Raw genomic sequence first — 26972 nt, 5'->3', positions numbered from 1 at the left:
CCCTCCTGGATCAAGATGTCATCCATCCCCCCCGACCACTAGGTGGTGCTCACAGCAATCTTTACATGACAACCACAGGGGTCTGCTGCAGACCCCGGGTGTCATGCCCACACATCAGTGACCAGCAATCATGTGACAGGGTCACCGATGGGCGGGACTAATGCCGCACTTCTGGTGGGGCAATGTTAAATGCCGCTGTCAGAGATTGACAGCGGCATTTAACTGGTTAACAGCCACGGGTGGATCGCGATTCAACCCGCGGCTGTTGCAGGCACATGTCAGCTGTATAAATCAGCTGACATGTGCCCGGTTCAGTGCAGGCTCAGAACCGGGGGGTGATGGCCTGGGGCTTTAAAGGGGTTAATGAAGTAAAAATCTGAAGAATAAAAAAAGTTTTGATATTTTCCACTTTCAAAACACTAGGGGGAGCAGCAGCTGAAATTTACCATGTAAACCTAGTGTACAACTGGCTAACATTAGTAAATGTGGGCGGGATCTGCTCAAATGTGTTTGAGGTTGCTCCTCTCCTCCCCTTCTGGGTGTTTGCAAGAGGATAAGAGAATGAAGTTTAGGATCACAGTGCGGAGCTATTTTGTTGGTGACTGCCACAGTGATACCGACAAGTACAGTGTCACTGAGGACAGCTGGTAGAACTGTTTGTATGTGCTGCTTGCCGTATCATATACTGGGGTTAGATACGCGAAGTGTATTACATGCTGTGTTTAGATACAGGGCTCAACAAAAATGTGTAAAACACAGGTTGTAATGTAACTAAAAAAAGTCAAGAGGGTGAATACTTTCGCAAGCCACTGTAGACATTTCAGTCACTGAAACTACTAGAATAGAGGTGATTCCAGGAGCTCATGAAATAAAAAAAAAAAAACAAACAAACAAAAAAAACAACACAAAGCCATATATTCAATCAGCTTTATAACTGTAATGATTTCATGGCTTTTTAATGCTTTATAGGCGCATTTGCTCAAGTTTTTCATGGAGTAAACATCAAAAATTGTACGACATTTTTTATATATTTTTAACCCCTTTGCAACCCAAGGTGGTTTGCACGTTAATGACCAGGCCAATTCTTATAATTCTGAGCACTGTCACTTTATGAGGTAATTACTCTGGAACGCTTCAACGGATCCCCCTGATTCTGAGACCGTTTTTTCGTGACATATTGTACTTCATGATTGTGGTAAAATTTCTTCGATATCATTTGCGTAAAAAACGGAAATTTGACAAATTTTGAAAATTTAGCAATTCTCAAAATTTGAATTTTTATGCCCTTAAATCAGAGATATGTCACACAAAATAGTTAATAAATAACATTTCCCACATGTCTTTACATCAGCACAATTTTGGAGCTATAAGGGTTAAAAGTTGACCAGCGATTTCTCATTTTTCCAACAAAATTTACAAAACCATTTTTTTTTTTTTTAGGGACCACATCATATTTGAAGTCACTTTGAGGGGTCTTTATGAGAGAAAATACCCAAAAGTGACACCATTCTAAAAACTGCACCCCTCAAGGTGCTCAAAACCACATTCAAGAACTTTATTAACTCTTCAGGTGCTTCACAGGAATTTTTGGAATGTGGAAGAAAAAAATGAACATTTAACTTTTTTCACAAAAATGTTACTTAGACCCAATTTTTTTTATTTTCGCAGGGGTAACAGGAAAAAATGGACCCCAAAATTTGTTGTGCAATTTCCCCTGGGCAAACAAACAGATACCCCATATGTGGGGAAAAACCACTGTTTGGGCGCACGACAGGGTTCGGAAGGGAAGGAGTGCCATTTGACTTTTTGAATGTAAAATTTGCTTGAATAATTAGCGGACGCCATGTTGCATTTGGGGAGCCCCTGATGTGCCTAAACAGTGGAAACCCCCCACAAGTGACACCATTTTGGAAACTAGACCCCTCAGGGAACTTATCTAGATGTGTGGTGAGCACCTTGAACCCCCAAGTCCTTTACAGAAGTTTATAACATGGAGCCGTGAAAATAAAAAAAATCTAACTTTCCCCCCCAATTTTTTTATTTTCACAAAGGTAAGAGGAGAAAATGGACCCCAAAAACTTTTGTGCAATTTCTCCTGAGTACGCCAATACCCCATATGTGGGGAAAATACAGTGTTTGGGCGCACGGCAGAGTTCAGAAGGGAAGGAGCACTGTGTGACTTTTTGAACGCAAAATCGTCTGGAATCGAGAGCGGACGCCATTTTGAACACAGAGGTACGACACAGAATTTGATAACATTAGGTCATCATATTGAATAAGTTGTCATTAGTCTTGAGCGCAAGTGCTCGCTACTCGAGTTTGCATCGGGTACTCAGGTATGCACCATGTATCACGGGTGCTCGAGTGACATGCTCGAGTCCCCGCTTTAATGTTTCATGGTTATTAGACACCCAAAACAAATACATGCGGGGATCGCTCGTGCATGACAGGCAATCCCCGCGAGTTTTTTTTTGGCCGCGAAGCATATGGGGCAGAGACTCGAGCATGTCACTCGAGCACCCGCGATACTCAATGCATACCCAAGCACCCGATGCAAACTCAAATAATGAGCACTTGCGCTCAACACTAGTTGCCATATCGTCATTTTTTATTTACTTTTGAAAAAAAAAAAAAAAAAACAACCCTAACCCTAGCACAACCCTAACACCAACCCCAACCCCAGCGTTTATTTTTTACGCCGTTCCTAGTGCGGTATAAGTGATTAGACGTCTTTATTCTTCGGGTCGGTGCGATTACAGCGATACCAGTATCATATCGGGTTTATATGATTGACAGCTGTCACACACTAAAAGACGCATTTTTTTGTAAAATCTAATTTTTTTGCATCGCCATATTTTGAGAGCTACAATTTTTCCATATTTTGGCCGACAGTCATGTGACTGCTTGTTTTTTGCGGGATGAGTTGACGTTTTTACTGGTGCCATTTTCAGGCACGTGACATTTTTTGATCGCTTTCTATTCCGATTTTTGGGAGGCAGAATAAACCAAAAAGGAGATTTTTGTGTACTCACCGTAAAATCTCTTTCTCTTAGCCTCTAATTGGGGGACACAGGACCATGGGTGTTATGCTGCTGTCCACTAGGAGGCGACACTATGCTTAATCTGAAAAAGATTAACAGTGGCTCCTCCTCTGCAGTATACACCCCTGGACAGCGTCAGCCATCTTCAGTTTTGTGCAAAAGCAGTAGGAGGAACGTAACATGGATAACATAACCATGTCTGTCTATAAGAAGGCAACTATGTAAGAGCTCAAGAAAAACACCAATATGAGAACTCAACGTAATAACGGCCCGAGACGGGCAACAGGGTGGGAGCTGTGTCCCCCAATTAGAGGCTAAGAGCAAGATTTTACGGTGAGTACACAAAAATCTCCTTTACTCTGTCACCTCACTGGGGGACACAGGACCATGGGACGTCCCAAAGCAGTCCCTGGGTGGGAAGCAATGGACGAATATTGTGTAGACAGGCCCCTATAATTGGGGCACTGCCGCCTGCAGGATAAGTCTACCCAGGCTCGCATCTGCCGAGGACTGGGTATGAACCCCGTAGTGCTTGGTAAACGTGTGTAGACTAGTCCAGGTGGCTGCCTTACACACTTGTTGTGCCGAGGCCTGGTGCCGAATGGCCCAGGAGGCCCCTACTGCACGTGTAGAGTGTGCCGTAATACCTGCTGGAAGAGGAGAATTTTTGAGGCGGTAGGCCTCTTGTATGGTGGATTTGATCCACCTGGCAAGGGTAGCTTTGGAAGCTGGTAGACCCTTGCGGCCGCCTTCCAGAAGAAGGAAAAGAGAATCAGACTTCCGGAAGGGCGCAGTCCTAGACACAGATACGTAATGCCCTGACAAGGTCAAGCGTATGCAGAGCCTTCTCCATTCTATGAACCGGGGCCGGACAGAGGGATGGCAGTGAAATTTCCTCATTCAGGTGGAAGTTGGACACAACCTTCGGAAGGAAGGCTGGAACCGTACGGAGAACTACCTTGTCCTGGTAAAAAGCCAGGAAGGGTTGTCTGCAGGAGAGTGCTGTGAGTTAAGACACCCGGCATAGCGAGGCGATTGCCACTAAGAAAACGACGTTCTGGGATAGAAGGCGGAGTGAGACTTCCCTAAGGGGTTCAAAAGGCGTTTCCTGCAATGCTGTCAGCACCAGGTTGAGATCCCACGTTTCTAGTGGTCGTCTGTAGGGGGGAACCAATCGGGAAACCCCCTGAAGAAATGTCCTTACTTGCGGCTTGTTAGCAATGCGCGTCTGAAAAAGCACAGAGAGCCGACATCTGGCTCTTAGAGCCCAGAGACAGTTTGGCCTCCAGACCCGATTGGAGAAACCCAAGTACCCTGGGGAGAGAATAAGGGAATGGGTCTGGTCACGAGAATCGCACCAGGTAAAGAAAGCTTTCCAGGTACGGTAATAAATCTTTGCAGAGTTTGGCTTTCGTGCTCTGATCATGGTTGCGATGTCGGCGTACCATGTACGTCTGGGCCAGTCTGGTGCGATTAGGATGGTTGGAACTCCCTCTTGCTTGATCTTCCTCACCACTCTGACTGAGTCCAGTCCTGAACCAGGGCATCCGCTCCCAGCAACCGCGGGTCATGTGTTCTGGCCATGAAGTTGGGGACTTTGGCATTGAAGTGGGATGCCATTAGGTCCACGTCCGGAGTCCCCCAGCGATGGCAGATCTGGCGAAAAACTTCGGGATGGAGAGACCACTCTCCCGAGTCCATTCCTTGCCGGCTGAGGAAGTCTGCTTCCCAGTTGTCCACACCCGGAATGTGGATCGCAGAGAGAACCGAACCTGTGTCTTCCGCCCAGTGGAGAATGTGTGTCACTTCTCGCATCGCCTGGGCACTGCGGGTCCCCCCTTGGTGATTTACATATGCCACAGCCGTGGCATTGTCCGATTGTACTCTGATGTGAGAGGCTGCCAGAAAGTGATGGAAGGCTCTCAACGCCAGGAGAATGGCACGAATTTCCAAGATGTTGATGGGCATGGTCGCTTCTGTTGGGGACCACTTGCCCTGTGCTCTGTGGTGTAGGTGTACCGTACCGCACCCCAACCCGTCAGGCTCGAGTCAGTGGTCCGAACCTTCCATTGACCCGTGAGAAAGGATTTCCCGTTTGTTAATGAGGTTGGCTTGAGCCACCAGTGCAGGGACCTCCTGGTTGACGACGTCAGCTGGAATTCCCTGTCGAGAGAAAAAGGGTTCCTGTCCCATGACTTGAGGATGGCTAGTTGGAGAGGCCTGAGGTGAAGCTGGGCAAATGGGACCGCTTCTATTGCCGCCACCATCCTGCCAAGGACTCTCATGGCAAACCGGAGAGACCGAGGGGTTTTGCGAAGTAGGGTGCGGACTCCTATATGGAGAGGCAGTGCTTTGTCCTTGGGGAGGAGTACTAGACCCTTGAGAGTGTTGAATAACATTCCCAAGAAAGTCAGAGACTGACTCGGGGTTGATGATGACTTTTTTAAGTTGACTAACCAGCCCAAGCGACTCAGAATGTCGATCGTGATGGAGACGCTGATTTCTCAGTCCTTGAAGGTGGGAGCCTTGATGAGGAGATCGTCCAGATATGGAATAACTATTATGCCTCTAGAGTGCAGGATGTCCATGGTGACTGCCATGACTTTGGTAAACACTCTGGGAGCCGTGGCGAGTCCGAACGGGAGAGCCACGAACTGGTAGTGTTCCTGGTCGATTGCGAACCCAAGAAATCTCTGATTAGCAGGCACAATTGGTTTATGTAGGTATGCGTCTTGAATGTCTATGGAGGCGAGAAATTCTCCCTTCTCCATGGACGCAATGATGGGACTCCATGCGAAAATGCGTATCCGTACATATTTATTGAGCTGTTTTAGGTCCAATATGGGCCGTACGCTGCTTCTTTTTTTGAGGACTACGAATAAATTTGAGTAGAACCCTTGGAAGCGCTCGGCCGTGTGGACCGATACTATGACTCCTGCTTGAAGAAGCGAGGAGACCGCGTGGTTGAAGGCAAGAGCCTTGGCTGGCGGTTTTGGGGGAACAGACAGAAAGAATCTGTTTGGCGGGTTGGAAGTGAACTCTATCTTGTATCCCGAAGACACTAGTTCCCTGACCCACCTGTAATATGCAGCCAGACTTGGTAAAAAGCAAAAGACGGCCGCCTACAAGGGGGGGTTTCTTCCGGAGTTCGTGAGTCATGATGAGGAGGAAATGCGGGATTTTTCTCCTTTAAATTTTGACTGGCCAACCCTTGATTGCCAGGTGTTGTCCGACTTTTGCGTCGACCTCGAGTTGTCCCTGCGTGGAGCACGGTTGTTATTCTGTGCTGGTCGCGAGACAGACCAGCCGGAAGAGTTCCGAAAGGATCAGAATCGTGCTTGATTGCGCTTTTTGTAAGTGTGTTTGGGCTTCAGTTGGGGGAGAGAGGTACTCTTACCCAGGGCTGTGGAGTCGGAGTCGTGGAGTTGGAGTTAGTTTTGGTTGGAGTCGGAGTCGGCAGAAATGTACCGACTCAGACTCCAGCTTTAAAAAAAATGTATTAATATTTCATAGTTGAACTTTCATATGAATTTTATAAATGTTACTCAAATATATATGTTCTATCAAACTATGAACAACAGTGATAAGCAGTTCTGCTGGAGATAGAGACATTTCTTACTTCTTGTGTGTCACTGTTCTCCACTGCCCTTATCTAATCTTATACTTTGTTAACCTCATGCTGCCCCAACCCCCCTACTTACAATGTATGAAACTGAAAGTGAAAATGTGTTGCAAATTCTTAGTAGTAAAGCTCCTCCTCTAGACTAGATGTTTACTAGGTGTGCGTCTTCCAAGCATCTCACAGCTGCTACTCAGAAGAGGAAGACTGTAAGAAGTAAAATCCTTTCAACAAACTTTGCATCAGTTAACTGTGAGTACATGAGGAATAACAGTATTACTGACCACTATATCAGTTGTACGACCTGGCAATAATTTTGTACAATTGTTTTTAGGAAAAACAATTGACATTTGAATTGTAAATGCAGAATTAAAAACCTGAGAATGTCAAAGAAGCGTCACATTGAATCAGCTGTATTTGAACATTTCACCATCACTCAAGATAGAAAACATTATGTCTGTCAGTGTATGACAAATGATCCAGACGAAAACAAATGCTGTGAAGCCAAGATCAGTGCATATTCAGGCAAAGATAAAAATGCTCCTACCAGAGCTTCTAATCTAAAGGAACATTTACAGCACTTTCATCCAGAAGTACTGAAAGCAGAGGATGAGAAGGACTGCATCCAAACCAATGAACCAGTGCCCAGCTCTTCCAGCCAAACAAAGGAGCAGAGAACTTTGCAGCCATCAGTTGCAAGATATTTTGTCAGTGACAAAGTTACTGTGACAATGACAGTAGATACATTTAAAAAACACATCATAGAGCTTGTTGTAAAGGATAGTGTGCCTATTTCATTATTTTCACGACCAGCTTTTATGTGTCTGAATGGGGAAATGGCCCGCAAGCTTGGTGTTTCTCTGGAGAGAGAGAGAGAATTAGAAAATTAGTAATCGAAGAAGCTTTTAAACAAAAGGAAGAACTTAAAAAAACTCTCAAGGGACGCTTTCTGTTTCTTAAAATGGATGCCTGCACACGTCACAGAGTGAACTATTTTGCCATCAATGTCCGACTTGTTTGTGACAAAAATGAAATAGTTACCAAGACATTGGCAGTAAAAGACACCAAAGCTCATCACACCAGTGAGTTTCTCCAGGTCTTGGTGGAAAAGGTTCTGCAAGACTATGAAATTAAAAAAGAGCAAGTTCTTTCTGACGTAACTGACAATGCTTCAAATATGATAAGTACTATTAAGCTAATGAATGAGAGTAATGATGGTGACCAGCAGCTAGAAGAACATTCTGGGTCCACAGACACAAATGTTTGAAATAGAGGAACACAGTATTGTAACTGAGGAGCAAACTGAAGTTGTTTCAGATGAACAGCAACATGATAGTTTAGATCTTGTTGAAACTGTGTCAATACGTTCTTTCGTTCATCACATGCGCTGTGTTGTGCATACGCTACAGCTGGCTATAAGAGACAGTCTGCAAGAAGGACATGCTGCTGCACTGATTGGCAAGGTGAGAAAATTGGCTACTGTTGCCAGAACCCCTAAAGTTGACTCAATTTTGAAGAGACGTGCTGGAAAAGGGGCAATTATTGATCAAGCCACACGATGGGGCAGTACTTACTTAATGATTCAGCGCTTGGTTGAACTGAAAACCTTTCTTGTAGACATGGCTAACCCTCAACTGACGCTAAATGAAAGTCAGTGGAATCAGGTGACTGAGCTGGAAAAATTGCTAGAGCACCCATTTACAGTGACTAAAAAATTACAAGCAGAGGACTTAACTCCAGGTATTTTCTTAAAGGAGTGGAAGAACCTGATGTTTCGCCTGTCCCAAAGAGGAGGGTTAATTGCAAGTGGCATTGCTACATCAATGAAACGGAGAGAGGAGCTACTAATACAAAATAACATTCTTTTGGCAGCTGTTTATGTAGACCCAATGCATTGGATTCTTCTAGATGATCAACAGCCAACTAAAGGAAAAGAAGCTCTGTTTGAAATATCAGCAAGGATGAAAGGGTTGCACAACAGTCAGGAGGAACAAGAAGAATTTGGTCGTCCTGCCACATCTTCACCCTCATCATCAACTGATGAAAAATTTAATTTTCGAAAAATATTTCTATCACAAGGACAATGCAAAGCGTTCCCGCATAGAAGAGTCATCCCCATCAAAGAACACAGCCAGTACATTTCAGCAGAATTTTTCATGTGCACTAAAAGAAATTGAGAAATTTGACCGTTCATCAAAAATAACAGTGCAACAAGCGATTCCTCTGTATCCTGACATTGTCAGAGATGTTGCCCGAGTGGTTACTGCTTTGCCACCAACCCAAGTTAGTGTAGAGAGGTTGTTCTCTGCTCTCAAAATAATTAGATCAGATTTGAGGGCATCCATGAAGGAGGATCTGACAGAGGCAATACTTTTTCTGAGGACAAATTTATAGATTTCTTCTTATTAACTGCATAACAGTGTTTATTGCATATTAACTTACAAGAGTTTAGAAAAGTTTATAAAAGTTATTTGCTATATTCTAATTGTATTCTAATAAATATAGTTTTTGCTCTAAGTGGTCTGATTACTTATATGATGGTGAGAAACTGAATAAGCACGATGTTAATATTTTACAACAGTAAATTTATTGTTACGAATTGGCCATTTATGAAGGAGTCGGAGCCGAAGTCGGAGCCGGAACCTGATAAAATCCAGGAGTCGGAGTCGCAACTGTGGCTTACCGACTCCACAGCCCTGCTCTTACCCCCGGTGGCGTTGGATATCATTGTGTCCAACTGTTCACCGAAAAGCCGACCACGGAGGTACGGGAGTTGTGTGAGGGACTTCTTTGAAGCTGCATCGGCTTTCCATTCCCGCAGCCAGAGGATAAGCCGAATCGTGATGGCGTTTGATGCTATCCCGGCTGCACCCCTTGCAGAATCCAGAGCTGCATAAAGCATGCAATCTGCCACAACTGCTATTTGGGCCGCTTGGTCCGACAGATCAGGGGTAGATGCTTGTAGGCCAGTTTGTAAATTTTGGGCCCAGGCCAAGATTGCCTTGGAAGCCAAAACTGAGGTAAACGCGGGAGCCAGGGAGGCCCCTGCGGCCTCGAAAATTGAACGAGCCATGCGTTCCACCTGCCGGTCTGAGACTAGCTGCCGACCGGTAACTGAAGGGTTAACTATCCTTCAGCAGGTGGGCGGAGCGCTGAAAAGGGCGGCAGTATGCTGGAAAGCGCGGCCCTTTCAGGTAGTCTCCGCCCCTTCTATGACACTGTGTAGTGTCATATTGGTCATCCGGGGGGGCGGGCCGGGGGGCGGAGAATGGGCCTCGGTTTAAATTTATGACCTATGAAAGGGCTCCAGACCGGAGAGGTAGTCCGGGGGGGGGGTGCCGGATCTGAACCTGCACTGTCCCCCGGCCCCAGCAGGACTGAGATTCCTGGAAGTTGGTGCAGAGAGCTGTATATTACTCTGCACAGGCCCTACCTGAGGTGTCTCAACCTAATACCCCCAGAGGGGGATTAGGGAGGGTGCTGCTGTCACCATCAGGGGGCTGTAATCCTCGCCTCGACCTCAACCCAGAGACCAAAAGGAATTAGGGAAGGAGGGGGGTCTCGACTTCGGACCAACACCCGAGGGGTTGGGGAAGGAGCGACATGGTAAGGAGTCGTCTCGACTTTAACTGTGCACCCCTAAAAGAGGGTAGAGGAAGGAGCCATGCCGGGAGTCTCGCCGGAGACCCACTTATCTTCATCTGTAATTAAGTCGGAAAAAAATATAAAAAAAATCTTTAGGTGTGCCTCCTTGCGACACTAAGCAAAAACTGAAGATGGCTGACGCCGTCCAGGGGTGTATACTGCAGAGGAGGAGCCACTGTTAATCTTTTTCAGATTAAGCATAGTGTCGCCTCCTAGTGGACAGCAGCATATCACTCATGGTCCTGTGTCCCCCAATGAGGCGACAGAGTAAACAACAATTCAGGAATTGTGTTTTTATACATTTTTTTATTCTGCTCCGCGTGTGGTAAAATTGATAAGGTAGCTTTATTCTTCGGGTCAGTACATTTACAGCGATACCACATTTATATCGTTTTTCTATGTTTTGGCGCTTTTACACAATAAAAGCTATTTTATAGAAAAAAATGATTTTTTTGCATCGCTTTATTCTGAGAGCTATAACTTTTTGATTTTTCGGATGATGGAGCTGTATGGAGGCTTGTTTTTTTGCGGGACAAGATGACGTTTTCAGCTGTACCATTTTTATTTATATTAGTCTTTTTGATAGCGTGTTATTCCATTTTTTGTTTGGCGGTATGATGATAAAGCATGGTTTTTTGCTTCGTTTTTTTTTGTTGTTGTTTTTTTTTACCGTGTTCACTGAAGGGGTTAACTAGTGGGACAATTTTATAGGTCAGGTCGTTCCGGTAGCGGCGATACCTAATATGTGTACTTTTATTGTTTGTTTGTTTTTTTTTCATAATAATATTTATTGATTGGTACATTATATTTTTTTTTTTTTTCCACTTTGACAGTTTTTTTATTTTTATACTTTGTCCCACTATGGGACTTTCACTTTTTTTATTCTGATCGCCTGCATAGCACAGGGATGGAGCACCATACCCGTGCTATGCAGGCAGTCAGCGCTGCACAGGGAGAAGATAGTTTGGTCATGCACTGCGCATGACCAAAACATCTTCCTGCAGTCTGGTGACCCGGATGTTGTCATGACGACATCGGGTCATCATGGCAACATCCGGGAAGCCGCGGCAGACAGCGCTGGAGGCCGGAAGAGGAGGTGAGTATTGCGATCACCTCCCCTTAGCCACCGCAATGCTGCGATCGACTATTTCTGGAACATTTCACAAAATATAAATAAGCAACATTAAGTATTATTAGGTTTCATTCCAACATACCTGTAAAAATATCAATTCTTGTAGCATCAGCATCTCTGTAAAAATGATAAGACAAATCAATACTATATAATTCCATTTTACTTTGACCTGTCACCAGGTCAATGGTGACCAGCTTTTGCTGTTATTTGCGTTGCTCTCATAGTTTCTATTTTTTTTTTTTAATGCACTTTATGGTTACAGAGATATGGGCCTTTTGTTTAGAGCTAATTTTTAATAGTCTTAACCAAGAGAGCGTGGTTCACGGTGTAACTAAGCAGAAAAGAATAAAAACACACCCCCTATGGAATCTGAACCTTGTCCCATTGGTAAAGTCCGAAAAAATTAACACTAAATAAAAAGGCCCACATCTCTGGAGCAGTATGGTAGATTTAAAGAAAAAAAAAAAGGAATACTAGAGGTAGCAATGAGAAAAAAATAGCATAAATTAGCTACTTTTCACCTGGTGAAAGGTCTTCTTTAATTACTTTAACAAAAAAAATAAAAAAATACATACCTAGCATTATCAACTAATTCAGCCAATGCTCCAAACAGAAACTCGTGTGTGGTCCTATTAAAATATAATAGAATAATCATACAGAAGAAAATTACATGACAAGAGGCAATTGTTTCAAAAAGTAATGAGGGAAGCAGACAAAAACTAGCTGACAAATGGACAACTGATCATGACAGTCACTTAAAGTGGATATGTCTCATATGGGGCTAAGCACTTGCTGCAGGTAGTTCCTAACTTCCTGCCTGTTCCGCAAGGCGATCTCTGCCGGCTCAGAGCGGTCAAGGACCACTCCTGCCTTCAGTGACATCACGTTGACAGAGCAGCTTCTTCACTTCAGCTCTGCCGAAAGAGCTGTCTAACTGGGTAGGGGAGGTGGGGTGTTGGCGGTCAATCAGCAGGATGTCAACAGTCATGGTCAGTCAACAGAGCAGTCCAGTAGAGATAAAACTGCTCTGTTGACGTTAAGTTAAATGAAGCAGGAGAATCACCAAAGGGCACAAGAGGCAGGTTAGTCCTGTGCCGGTAAGTTTAGTCCCATATGAAAAAAAGATTGAAGGTGGGGGCAGACTGAGGGAAAACAAGCATGTGGCAAGGTGCATTTATTCCCCCTTCACAACCTTTGGTATACATGTACGTCAAAGGTCGCGTCCATGACTTTGATGCGTGTTCAGTGTTCCTTGCAGATCATGGCTGATTTAATCAGCTATCATGTGACTTTAACAGCCATGGGTGGAGTGGAGCTCCACCCATGGCTGCTAGCCTGGTAAATGAGGCTGCCAATCTCTGACAGCGGTATTTAAAGGGGTTGTCCACTACTTGGACAACCCCTTCTCGACCTAAATGTTTGAGGCCGATAAAATAAAAAAAGCTTATTGTCACATCCCGTGCCGGATGTTATGACACGCCAGATTGGCGCCCAATCAGCGCTGGTGTCACTGTCCCCCACATCGGACGTATTAAAAAACTAGAGGAAGAGAGCAGACGCAGCCCTGACTTCCTCTTGATGTTCAATATGTCCAAAGGTGGGGACAGTGACGCCAGCGCTGATTAGGTGCCAGGCTCACGTGTCAAAACAACGAGTGCAGACACCGCTGGAGCGGTGCCAGCACAGGAGGTGAGAATAAGCTTTATTTTATCGGCGCCAAACATTTAGTGGACAACCACTTTAACATGCGCCGGCAGGGAGTGAGTATTTCACCCATACATCAGCGCGCCTGTGACGTGATTGCAGGGAGCAGATGATGGGTTGCCATGACAGCCAGGGGTATGGTGATGACCACCTGTCATTACGATTCTATTGCGAAAGCCAGCATGTAGCTGGCGTTCATAGGAGAGAGTGATTTATTTTATACATAGCACAAAAACGATCGCAGCTTCAAATTCCCTAAGGGGACTAATACAGTAAAAAGTTTAAAAGCTATGAAAAAAAAAAAAAAAAAAACCTCCACAAAAGGTTCAAAATCACCCCCGTTTCCCCCATTAAAAATTTAACAAAAAATAAAATACACATACAGGTGCTGTATGAAAATTAGAATACCATAAAAAAGTTAATTTATTTCAGTTCTTCAATACAAAAAGTGAAACTCATATTATATAGAGTCATTACAAACAGAGTGATCTATTTCAAGTGTTTATTTCTGTTAATGTTGATGATTATGGCTTACAGCCAATGAAAACACAAAAGTCATTTTCTCAGTAAATTAGAATACTGTATAACAACAGCTTGAAAAATAATTTTAAAATCCGAAATGTTGGCCTACTGAAATGTATGTTCACTAAATGCACTCAATACTTGGTCGGGGCTCCTTTTGCATCAATTACTGCATCAATGCGGCATGGCATGGAGACAATCAACCTGTGGCACTGCTGAGGTGTTACAGAAGCCCAGGTTGCTTTGATAGCAGCCTTCAGCTCATCTGCATTGTTGGGTCTGGTGTTGCTCATCTTCCTCTTGACAATACGCCATAGATTCTCTATGGGGTTAAGGTCAGGCGAGTTTGCTGGTAATCAAGCACAGTGATACGGTTGTTTTTAAACCAGGTATTGGTGCCTTTGGCAGTGTGGACAGGTGCCAAGTTCTGCTGGAAAATGAAATTTCCATCTCCAAAAAGCTTGTCGGCAGAGGGAAGCAGGAAGTGCTCTAAAATTTCCTGGTAGACGGCTGCGCTGACTTTGGTCTTGATAAAACACAGTGGACCTACACCAGCTGATGACATGGCTCCCCAAACCATCACTGATTGTGAAACTTCACACTAGACCTCAAGCAGCTTGGATTGTGTGCCTCTCCACTCTTCCTCCTAGACTCTGGGAGCTTGATTTCCAAATGAAATGCAAAATTTACTTTTCATCTGAAAACAACACCAACACCTTGGACCACTGAGCAACAGTCTAGGTCTTTTTCTCCTTGGCCCAGGTAAGACGCTTCTGGCGTTGTCTATTGGTCATGAGTGGCTTGACACAAGGAATGCGACACTTGTATCCCATGTCCTGGATACATCTGTGTGTGGTGGCTCTTGAAGCAATGACTCCAGCAGTCCACTCCTTGTGAATCTCCCCCAAATTTTTGAATGGCCTTTTCTTAACAATCCTTTCAAGGCTGCGGTTATCCCGGTTGCTTGTGCACTTTTTTCTACCACACTTTCTTTCCACTCCACTTTCTATTAATATGCTTGGATACAGCACTCTGAATAGCCAGCTTCTTTAGCAATGACCTTTTATGGCTTACCCTCTTTCTGGAGTGTGTCAATGACTGCCTTCTGGATATCTGTCAAGTCAGCAGTCTTCCCAGTGATTGTGGAGTTTACTGAAACAAACTAAGGGACCTTTTTAAACGCTTAGGAATCCTTTGCAGGTGTTTTTTTGTTAATTATTCTAATTTACTGAGATAATGACTTGTGTGTTTTCATTGGCTGTAAGCCATAATCAACAACATTCACAAAAATAAAACACTTGAAATAGATCACTCTGTTTGTAATGACTATATAATGAGTTTCACTTTTTGTATTGAAAAACTGAAATAAATTAACTTTTTGATGATATTCTAATTTTGTGAGAAGCACCTGTATATCCTTGCACATGGGAACATTCATATTTCCATCAATTCTATGCAGTGGGCCAATGGCAGATGCAAAAAAGCAGCCCCAAACCATGACATTACCACCATGTTTCACTGTAGGTGTTTGGTACATCATTACGTTTTTACGTTTTGGGCGGTATATATAGTGCTTGCCATCACTACCAAACAGATTGAACTTGGATTCATCCGACCACAACACCTTAGACCATAAATGTCAAACTCTGGCTCGTGGGCCAAATCTGGCCCGCAGGGTGATTAATGGGCCCCACATAGGGGTGGTGGTTCTGGTGTCACGGCCAGAAATATTCTGCATGGAGGGCTGTGTGTGGCCCATTATTTTGTATGGAGGGCTGTGTGGGGCCCATTATTCTGTATACTGTGTTCTTTGGCAAACTCAAGTCAGCCTTTCCGGTTCTTTGCAGAGATGAAAGGCTTCTTGACTGGAACTTGTGCATTCAACCCTACTGCTCTTAGATGTCGCACCACAGTTTGGTAACTCACTTTTACCCCATATTCTTCATTCATTTCATGTGAATCTATACAGCACTTTTATGGACATCAGATATTGATTTTTTCTTAAGAATGTAATCAACTCTGGAGGAAGTTTTCTGTGGTCGTCCACTTCTAGGTTTGTCAGCTGCTCCATAACCATATTTTTCTTTAATATACGTGACACTTAACTCTCAGAACAGTTGAATTCCATAGGTACCTCTTTCTGGCTTTTGCCTGACTTCACTCTCAGAATAAGGCTATGTTTCCACATGTGTTTTTTTTTTTCAGTCAGAAATCTGCAGCAAAACTGATCTCTGGCAGGAAATCAGCTGCGTCAAAAACGCATCGGTCACTGTGATGAACAAAGGCATGCTGCAATTGCGTGGTGCCAAGCGGAGCAAAGAGGGAACCTCCTCCCTCTATCAGCAAATAGATGCCGCTGTCACTGTTAACAGGAGCATCAGAGGGGTTAAACGCCCACGACTGGCACTAGCAGGGTGTCATCAGAAATATATAGTTGACGCCCACTGATTGTTTTGTAGGTTCTACTTGTAAGCCAGCACAATAAGAGCATCGTATGTGTGCAGTGGTTTGCGAGAATGTACTTCCTGCTGGGCTGTACATTTGCCGATGTTGAGAAGAGGTTAAAAGGCAAATGTCATCTATAACCAGCATTTACACTGTGTGGAGCCGGTTCAGGTCCTGAGCTTACGCCTAAACACCCTGACACACCATAGCTTAATGGTACATCTTGGAGTGTTTAGGAGTTAAACGTTGTCTTTACAAACTCACAATATGTACTCTTTTTTGAGAATTTAACATTCCTGTGAATCACTAACCTAATATTTAGTTACATACCCACAGTTTTTTAGAACTGCTTCACATATTGCATAGAGTCAACCACTTCTGGCACCTGTCAACTGTTATTCCAGCCCAGGATGCTTTGACTACATCCCACAATCTTTTGCCATTTGTTGGCTTTGCCTCTGAAAAGGCATTTTTGAGGTCACCCCACAAGTGTTCTATCAGATTAAGGTCCGGGGGATTGTGCTGGCCGCTCCATAACCTCAAATTTTGTTGGACTGGAACCAAGATTTTGCTTGTTTACTGGTGTGTTTAGGGTAATTGTCTTGTTGAAGACGCCCATTTCAAGGGCATATCCTCCTCTTCAGTGTACGGCAACATGACCTCTTCAAGTATTTTAATATAAAGCAAACTGGTCCATGATCCATGGTATGCGATAAATGGGTCCGGCACAATAGCAAGAGAAACATGCCCATATAATGATGCTTGCACCACCATGCTCTCTGTCTTCAGAGGTGTACTGTCGCTTGAATGCAGAGTTTGGGGGGGGTCGCCTGATTACCTGTCTGCAGCCCTTGGACCCAAAAAAGAACAATTTTACTTTCATCAGTCCACAAAAGGTTTCTCCATTTCTCTTTAGGCCAGTTGATGTGTTCGTTGGCAAATTGTATCCGCTTCAGTACATGTTTTTATTAACAGTGGAACTTTGCAGGGACAAGAGATTAGCTTGACACAGGCGTCTTCTGTAACAGTACTCACAGGTAACTTGAGACTGTCTTTGACCATCCTAGAGCTGATTTTTGGCTGAGCCTTTGCCATTCTGGTTATTTTTCAATCCAGGCGAATGGCAGTCTTCCATGTCTCTCTAGTTTTGCTTTCCATTTTAAATCATTGGATATCATTTTAGCTGAACAGCCCATCTTTGCTGCGCTTCTTTACAAGTTTTACCCTTTCCAGTCAAAATTTTAAGTACGCTGTTCTTCTGAACAAAGTCTTGAACGACCATATTTCTTAGGCTTTCAAGGAGAAATGAATGTACAACATGAGCTGGCATCACCCGTAAATAAGGACCACCTGATTCACACCTGTTTCTTCACAGAATGATTGACCTCAATAATTGAGCTACACAAGGCTATTATTTTGAACACTACTGTATCTGATGCTCCTGCAGTCTTGCGCTCTCATCAGTTTTTATCATGTCGTTATCCTTTCTTTTCTTCCCTCCTCTGACTTTCATTTTTGCCTTTTCCCTTCTGTTTACGTTCTCATGGCACAGGGTGGTCGAGCAGCATCCGCGAACTCCCCAGTTTTGTTTTTAAAGGTCAACTGCTATCAAGCTCAATCTGGGAGTCTGGATTATGGATAGACAAATCTAGCTCAATATGAAGGGGGAAGAACTCGCGTGCAAGACGGACACTGCTCCATCTCAAAAAAAAAAAAAACACAGCCTTCCACCAGGAGACCCATGTCAGTACAGAAGGTTTAACTTTGCAAAACGATGGTATTCTTGTTTTCAATGCAAATGCTTTTAGGAGTGCTGAGGCTGTAATTTCAGTCTCTAGCTCTTGCTCCAATCAGTCGACCATGTAAAAACAGACTCCCAAGGGTAGTTTGTCATAGTTCTTTATTATTTAATGGCCTTCGACTATCTAGAGCCATGGAGACTTGATGGATGAATGATCTGTAGGAAGATTGATCTTGTGCAAGCCTAGAGAGTTTCACCAGGGTCTTCTCCGCAGTTATCTTGATTTTCTCAAGCCGTCGGGCTGCTGGTCCTACTCTTCGCCTTGTCCTTTCTATTCTGCCAACCATGATGTCCTTCTCCAGTAATTGCTCTCTTCGTATGATGTGTCCAAAGTAGGCAAGTCATAGCTTGGTGATCCTTGCTTCCAGTGACATGTCTGGCTTGATTTGTTTCAAAATTTATTGGTTTGTTCTTCTTACCACCCATGGTATTGATAACATCCTTCTCCAGCACCACATTTCGAAGGCATTGATTCTAATTCTGTCATTTCTTTATCGTCCAGAAAAAAAAAATGTATGAGTTGTGTCTTCATCGCCAGTAAAATGTTCCTTGATTTGAAGACCCGGTCCAGTGACTTCATTGTTGATCTGTCCATAGCCATTCTCCTATTGACTTCCGGTGTCGTCGCTGCATCTTGAGTGATCATCGATCAGAGTAGGTTGAAGTCCTTGACAATTTCCAGTTTGTCGCCATCCATCTTAAATGTGTCCCGGTTGTATCTCGCAGTTGTCAATCTTTTTCTCTTTTTTGTATTGAGTAGTAGTCCCATGTTCAAGCTTTCCATCCTGACACTCCATAATAAGAACAAGTGTAGATGGAATGAAGGACTTATCAATGTTATGCCGTCTGCATATTTAAGATTGTTGATCGTTCAGGGCTCATTACATGGTAAACAAATTGAAAAAAAAAAGCTATTTATATGCTCCAAATTAGGGCCAGATTATCTTCATCATAGAATGTATCAAAAGACAACTCCCTGCGACACACAGCAGTTATCGTTGGTATTGACTTTAACTTGCCCCAAACACATTGACAGACTGTCCCTCCTCGTCCCACTCACTCCAACACAAAAAAAAAAAAAATTGACACAGTAGGACAGCGCATCCATCGGAATGTCTTGTCTGATATCTGGTGTATTCATAATACCACAAGGCAATTTACATTCTATTCCAGCTAACACTGCACTCACACCAGAATGGATTATTAAAAAAAATAAATTATATATATATATATATATATATATTTTTTTTTATTTAAACTTTTTTGAAAACATTACTGATCTTAAAAATATTGATATCCTCTGACAAAGGCTCTCTCATGGTCAAACCATGCGTAGATCTTTTCGAACACATTACTTTGGTAAGCTTCTAAGTTAAATCTAGTATCAACAAGGGTTACATATACAGGTGCATCTCACTAAATTAGAATATCATCAAAACGTTAATTTATTTCAGTTCTTCAATAAAAAAGTGAAACTCATTATATAGAGAGTCATTACAAACAGAGTGAACTGTTTCAAGTGTTTATTTTGTTAATGTTGATGATTATGGCTTACAGCCAATGAAAACACAAAAGTCATTATCACAGTAAATTAGAACAATTAAACACCTGCAAAGGCTTCCTACGTGCTTAAAAAAGGTCCCTTAGTCTGTTTCAGTAGGCTTCACAATCATGGGGAAGAATGCTGACTTGACAGATGTCCAGAAGGCAGTCATTGACACACTCCACAAGGTCCCAGAGTTCCAATTTTCATTTGGAAATCAAGGTCCCAGAGACTGGAGGAAGAGTGGAGAGGCCACAATCCAAGCTGCTTGAGGTCTAGTGTGAAGTTTCCACAATCAGTGATGGTTTGAGGAGCCATGTCATCTGCTGGTGTAGGTCCACTGTGTTTTATTAAACCAAAGTCAGCGCAGCCGTCTACCAGGAAATTTTAGAGCACTTCATGCTTCCCTCTGCCAACAAGCTTTTTGGAGATGGAAATTTCAACAACAGTATCACTGTGCTTGATTAGCCAGCAAACTCGCCTGACCATAACCCCTATGACCATAACCCCTATGGGGTATTGTCAAGAGGAAGATGAGACACCAGACCCAACAATGCAGACGAGCTGAAGGCTGCTATCAAAGCAACCTGGGCTTCCATAACACCTCAGAGAATGCCAAGAGTGTGCAAAGCAGTCATCAAAGCAAAAGGTGGCTACTTTGAAGAAGCTAGAATATAAGACATATTTTCAGTTGTTTCACACTTTTTTGTTAAGTATATAATTCCACATGTGTTAATTCATAGTTTTGATGCATTCAGTGTGAATGTACAATTTTCAAAGTCATGAAAATACAGAAAAATCTTTAAATGAGAAGGTGTGTCCAAACTTTTGGTCTGTACTGTATATATAGATGAGTTTCACTTTTTGCATTGAAGAACTGAAATAGACTTTCATGATATTCTAATTTAGTGAGATGCACCTATAGACAGGGCTGTGGAGTCAGTGTCCATGTTGGTGGAGTCAGTATAAAATGTACCAACTCCAACTACTAAAATATATAATAAATTGGGTACAGTAGTTCAATGTAGTTTGTGGGGAATATTTTTTCATAAGAATTTGGAAAAGTTATGATATGTCCTGTAAAGGTCTGTCCTATTCCTGATGTAAGGGTCTAGACTTTTAGCCGAGTTGAATCTGTACTACAGTATATTTATCATTTAAACATGAGCCATGTATGAGGGAGTCTGAGTCGGTTTCATCGAAATTGAGGAGTCGGAGCCCTGCCTACAGATAGATATATTATATATATTAGTGGTGGGACACCCAGTTATCAAGAGACTTTGGGTAACAACTTTTAAATCACTTTTTCAATTTTGTGAGGCAAAATGAAAATGAACAGAAACAGCAATTCTGTCAGAATTATTAATATATCTTTTATGACAATAACCATGCGCGATATACATTATACCTTTACAGTATGGGTCATTATTAACAAGACAAAATCAAATGAGTTTTTGCAAGAGTTTTGTTTTTTTTATAATACTAACTAGTCCCATAAGGGAACTTGAACAGGTTTAGCCAGGGTGTCACCTCTTGAGAGAAGCAAACTGACAGGAGTAAAATAAATTCTTAAAGATACTGGTGAAGCAGCTGTCAGTATTCCAAGGCTACTGGACGGGAGCTCAGCAAAATGCCTCCTACCTGCTGATATCCTAAGCATCTCTTATTAGCCAGCCTGCTGTGATGTTGTGTATCCCATCACCAAGCAATGGTAACATTGCGCCCGGCCTGTTAATCAAAAGAGCCGGAGAAACTAGCAAGTAAGATGTGATTCACATCCACCCATCCAGCAACCACAGAATGTTAAACTGGCTGCTGGACTAGGGTCCTGTGAATCGATAGGCTAATCTCCAGAAGCAACTTAAATCAATTTTTTTTCTCATGCATTTTCCTGGCTGCACTTCATAGGGGCATTGAAAAACCTGATATTGCCTGCTCTTCAGCCTCAGCTGGAATCTTCTATCAACTTCCACAGTGTTGTCAAAGTTGGCATAAAGCAGTAAATTTGGTGTGTGTTTGTGTGTCTTTCTACAAAGCAATGCCTGGCCACATGAGTGATGAATTAACCAGTTGTCTCTCGCTACTTTACGAACTCTCCATAGGAACCACGGGGTGTTTTGTTTTTAAAGGGGTTGAACAAAAATATCTGGAGAAATATTTTGGAACTGAAACCATTTTTCTACAAATAATCTTCATTTCAGGAGTTCAAAGTAACTGGACTAATTAACTTTACCTTAAAAGTACCACTCCAGCGGTTTTTGGCTTTTTTCAGGGCTGGAGTGGCTCGAAGTGTAAGCCCCCAGCACCCGGTCATATACTCACCCTTCGACATCTTCCCCGGTGTTCAGCACCGCTCCAGTCCCCCCGCGCCATCTTGTGGGCGCAGCTTCTAACAGCCGGAAGTCAGAAGCTCCACTCACAAGCTCTTAATACAAATCTATGAGAGCCAGAACGGGGCACTCAACTTGTATTGAAAAGTAACCTCTGACGTGCTCCAGCAGACTCCAGGAGTGCACCGTCAGGTCACTTTTCACAGGAGATGGACTAAAGCGTCAGGGGAAACCGATGAAGGAGGCAAAAGGTGAGTATATGACAGGGGACTTACATATAAAGCACACTCCAACGGTGCAAAAAAAAAAAGAGCTTGCGTGGTGTTTAAATAGTGTTCAATTTTAATACTTTGTAGAGAATCCTCTACAGGCAATAACTGGCGACATCTATAGCTTCCAGACTTCAAGCAAACGCTGGGTTTCCTCCTTTGTGATGCTTTGTCAGGCCTTTACTGCAGCCAAGTTCAGTTGTTGTTTGGTTGTGGGTCTTTCTGCCCCAAGTTTTGCCTTAAGCACGTGAAATGCATGCAAAATGGAGCTGAAATCTGGTAATTGACTTGGCTATTGCAGAATATTCTACTTTGCCTTAAAGGGAATTTGTCACCACATTTAACTTATCTAAAATATTATGGGCATACAGGTTATAGATTGCCTAACAAAGTCCTACCTGTATGCCTCATATCAGATGCCTTGTTGTGGATAAATCATCTTTTACCACCTTATGTAAATGACCTCTTCAGGCTATGGGGAGGATGCTGCCTGGAAGACAACTCTGCTTCCAGAGCTTATTTTATATGAAAGTGGGAGTTACCAGTGTGATATGTAATGGCCACTCTCTGCTCTTGTGATCTCACTGCAGAGCTTGTGTGGTTAGAACTGATACACTTGCAGGTTCCATCTCACAGGCAGACAGAGATGCTATATTGTTGCAACACCTCAGAGCTCAGAGAGAAGCATAAAAAGGTGCTTTTAAGAAGATAAAAAGTTCAGTTATCCTGTTGTTACTTGTCTCACACTAGCATCTCTCCTTCATATCAAAAAAAGGCATGGAGGCAGTTATCTTCCAGGCAGCATCCTTCCCATAACCTGGAAGAGGTCATTTATATATACTGATAAAAGATGATTTCTCAACAAGGGATCTGCTATGAGGCATACATGTAGGACTTTTTTTAAGCAGTCTATAACCTGTAAGCTCATATTAATAGGTTAGATAGTTCAAATGTGGTGACAAATTCCCTTTAAAACACTCCAGGGTTGCTTCCACATTACGTTTTGGGTCATTGTCCATCTGTACTGTGAAGACCGTCCAATCAACCTTGCAGCATTTCATTGAATCTGAGCAGAAAGCATAGAAGGCAGAAATAGTTCATCCAGCAGTTTCGCTCTTTAGTCACATCAATTCACACCATTAACCCAGTACCATTGGAAAATCATGCATGCCCATACTATCACACTGCCTCCACCATGTTTTACAGAGAATGTGGTATGCTTTGGATCATGAGCTGTTCGAAGCCTTCTCCATACTTTCTTCTTACCATCATTCTGGTACAGGTTGAAGTGGATTTTGGTTCATTTATTCAAATAAAACTTTTCCAGAACTGTCTAAATGGTTTTTAGCAAAGTCTAATTTGGCCTATTTTTAAGCCTGGTTAAGTGTTCACACTAGGCATTTTTTTGTTTGTTTGTTTTTTTTTAAATGCCAATTTTCAGCTGCGTTTTACAGTACCAGCAATGTCTGAGTTCAGAAATCTCACGCATACAGCTTGTTTTTTTTTATGTCCTCAGTACTTTGTGCTTTGCATGTTTTTTTGCACAATAGAGCATGTAGTCTTTCAGCGTTTTTAGTGAAAAAGAAAAGCATGTACAGCAGTATGTGAAACCCATTATTTTTGTGATATTACTAAGTATACCATCTTGTCTTAGTCACCTGAGATGGCAGTTTGGATTAGTAGAGTTTAATTAAATTAATGGATGCGTACAAAGTAAGCATTGGCCGCCCAAGGTGTGAAATTGAACAATACCTGAGCAACTCAATGGCAGGCAAAAATGTGAAAGTAAATAATGCCCTACAAACTCATTGCTCTGCCAATGTCTTAGGTGAATTGTTCAGGAATAGTATACCTACACCACTGTTATTCTGGTTAATATGGTTTCACATACAGGTGCATCTCAAAAAATTAGAATAAAATCAAAACGTTAAAATTTATTTCAGTTATTCAATACAAAAAGTGAAACTCATTATATAGAGTAATTGCAAACAGAGTGATCTATTTAAAGTGTTTATTTCTGTTAATGTTGACGATTATGGATAACAGCCAATGAAAACACAAAAGTCTCAGGCTCAGTAAATTTAAAAAAAAAAAAACAACCTGCAAAGGCTTCCTAAGCGTTTAAAAAAAAGTCCCTTAAGTCTGTTTCAGTAGGCTCCACAATCATGGGGAAGACTGTTGACTTGACAGATGTCCAGAAGACAGTCATTGACACACTAAGTAAATGCAAAGTAAATTTTGCATTTCATTTGGAAATCAAAGGTCCCAGAGTCTGGAGGAAGAGTGGAGAGGCACACAAGCCAAGCTGCTTGAGGTCATCTGCTGGTGTAGGTCTACTGTGTTTTAATCAAGACCAAAGTCAGCGCAGCCACCTACCAGGAAATTTTAGAGAACTTCATGCTTCCCTCTGCCGACAAGCTTTTTGGAGATGGAAATTTCATTCTCCAGCAGGACTTGGCACCTGTCCACAATGCCAAAAGCACCAATACCTGGTTTAAAAACAACAGTATCACTGTGCTTGATTAGCCAGCAAACTCGACAATACCCCATAGGGGTTAAGGTCAGGCAAGAGGACGATAAGACACCAGCCCAAACAATGCAGAGGAGCTGAAGGCAGCTATCAAAGCAACCTGGGCTTCCATAACACCTCAGCAGTGCCACAGGCTGATCGCCTCCATGCCACGCTGCATTGATGCAGTAATTGATGCAAAAGGAGCCCCAACCAAGTATTGAGTGCATTTACTGAACATACATTTCAGTAGGCCAACATTTCGGATTTTAAAAACATTTTTCAAGCTGTTATAAAGTATTCTAATTTACTGAGAAAATGACTTCTGTGTTTTCATTGGCTGTAAGCCATAATCATGAACATTAACAGAAAAACACTTGAAATACATCACTCTGTTTAACCCCTTAATAACATCTGACGTACTAATACGCGTCTGTGCCCTGGGACTTAAGAGCCAGACCCGTATTAGTACGTCATGGCGATCGCGCGCGCACACAGGCTGTGCGGGCGCGATCGCCGCCGGGTGTCAGCTGATTGTCACAGCTGACACCCGGTACTATGTGCAGGGAGCGGTCACGCACCGCTCCCAGCACATTAACCCCCGCGATGCTGCGATCGAAGTCGATCGAAGTCGATCGCGGCATTGCGGGGGCAAGGGGAGGTGATCGCCGATACTCACCTCCTCTTCCGGCTTCCAGCGCAGTCTGCAAAGGCTTCCCGGGTGTTGCCATGACGACCCGATGTCGTCATGACAACATCCGGGTCACCAGAGAGCAGGAAGATTGCTTGGACATGCGCAGTGCATCTCCAAGCAATCTTCACACTGTGCACTTCTGACAGCCTTCATGGCATAGGGATGGTGCTCCATTCCTGTGCCATGCAGGCGATCAGAAAAAAAAAAGTGAAAGTCCCAGAGTGGGACAAAGTAATAAAGTGTATAAACTGTGTGAAAGTGGAAAAAAAAAAAAAAAAAAAATGTGCAAAAATATTATAAAAAAATAAAAAAAATAATACACCAAAAATAAAAATATAATGTACCCATCAATAAATATTATTATAAAAAAAATAAAAAAAAAACAATAAAAGTACACATATTTGGTATCGCCGCGTCCGGAACAACCTGACCTATAAAACTGTCCCACTAGTTAACCCCTTCAGTGAACACGGTAAAAAAAAAAAAAAAAAAAACAAGCAAAAAACAATGCTTTATCACCATACCGCCAAACAAAAAGTGGAATAACACGCGATCAAAAAGACGCATATAAATAAAAATGATACCGCTGAAAACGTCATCTCGTCCCGCAAAAAACAAGCCGCCATATAGCTCCATCAGCCGAAAAATAAAAAAGTTATAGCTCTCAGAATAAAGCGATACTAAAAAATATTTTTTTCTATAAAATAGCTTTTATTGTGTATAAGCGCCAAAACATAGAAAAATTATACAAATGTGGTACCGCTGTAAACGTACTGACCCGAAGAGTAAAGCTGCCTCATCAATTTTACCACACGCGGAACAGAATAAAAAAAAAAAAAAAAAAAAACAATTCCTGAATTGTTGGTTTTTGTTTATTCTGCCTCCCAAAAATCGGAATAGAAAGCGATCAAAAAATGTCACGTGCCTGAAAATGGCACCAATAACAACGTCAAGTCATCCCGCAAAAAACGAGCCGTCACATGACTGTCTGCCAAAATTTGGAAAAATTATAGCTCTCAAAATATGGCGATGCAAAAACTAGATTTTACAAAAAATGCGTCTTTTAGTGTGTGACAGCTGTCAGTCATAAAAACCCCATATGATTCTGGCATTGCTGTAATCACACCGACCCGAAGAATAAAGTCGTCTAATCACTTATACCGCACAAGGAACGGCGTCAAAAATAAACTCTTGAGTTAGGATTGGGCTAGGGTTAGGGCTGGGTTTGGGGCTAGGGTTGTGCTGGGGCTAGGGTTGTGCTGGGGCTAGGGTTGTGCTGGGGCTAGGGTTGGGATTTTTTTCAAAAGTAAGAAAAAAAGATGACGATATGGCGACTAGTGTTGAGAGCAAGTGCTCGCTACTTGAGTTTGCATCGGGTGCTCTGGTATGCATTTAGTATCGTGGGTATTTGAGTGACATGCTCGAGTCTCTGCCCCATATGCTTCGCGGCCAAAAAACTTTACGGGGATTGCCTGCCATGCACGAGCGATCCCCGCATGTTTTTTTTTGGGTGTCTAATAACCGTGAAACATGCGGAGCAGGGACTCGAGCATGTCACTCGAGCACACGCTGTACATGGTGCATACCTGAGTACCCGATGCAAACTCAAGTAGCGAGCACTTGCGCTCAAGAATAATGAAAACTTATTCAATATGATGACCTAATGTAAACAAATAATGTGCCGTACCTCTGGGTTCAAAATGTTCACTATACACCTT

At 42.8% G+C, this 26972-nt stretch overlaps 1 protein-coding gene across 3 annotated transcripts in view; it reads right to left on the bottom strand.

Moving 5' to 3' along the window:
• Window positions 1–26972, bottom strand: part of MORC2 (MORC family CW-type zinc finger 2) — a 176097-nt gene that overhangs the window by 122936 nt on the left and 26189 nt on the right. For all 3 annotated transcript variants that reach the window (XM_073671183.1, XM_073671182.1, XM_073671181.1), the window contains exons 3-4: window positions 12013–12066; window positions 11520–11554 (exon numbers count right to left, since the gene is read on the bottom strand). In XM_073671183.1, the coding sequence (XP_073527284.1) occupies window positions 11520–11554; window positions 12013–12066 (89 nt within the window). The remainder of the gene's footprint in view (window positions 1–11519; window positions 11555–12012; window positions 12067–26972) is intronic.

The sequence above is a fragment of the Phyllobates terribilis genome, unplaced genomic scaffold, assembly GCF_046119375.1.
Source record: "Phyllobates terribilis strain yellow unplaced genomic scaffold, ASM4611937v1 Scaffold_1__5_contigs__length_1240528914, whole genome shotgun sequence".
Lineage (NCBI taxonomy): Eukaryota > Metazoa > Chordata > Amphibia > Anura > Dendrobatidae > Phyllobates > Phyllobates terribilis.
The sequence above is the reverse complement of the archived record's forward strand: the minus strand, read 5'-3'. Positions and strand labels throughout refer to the sequence as shown.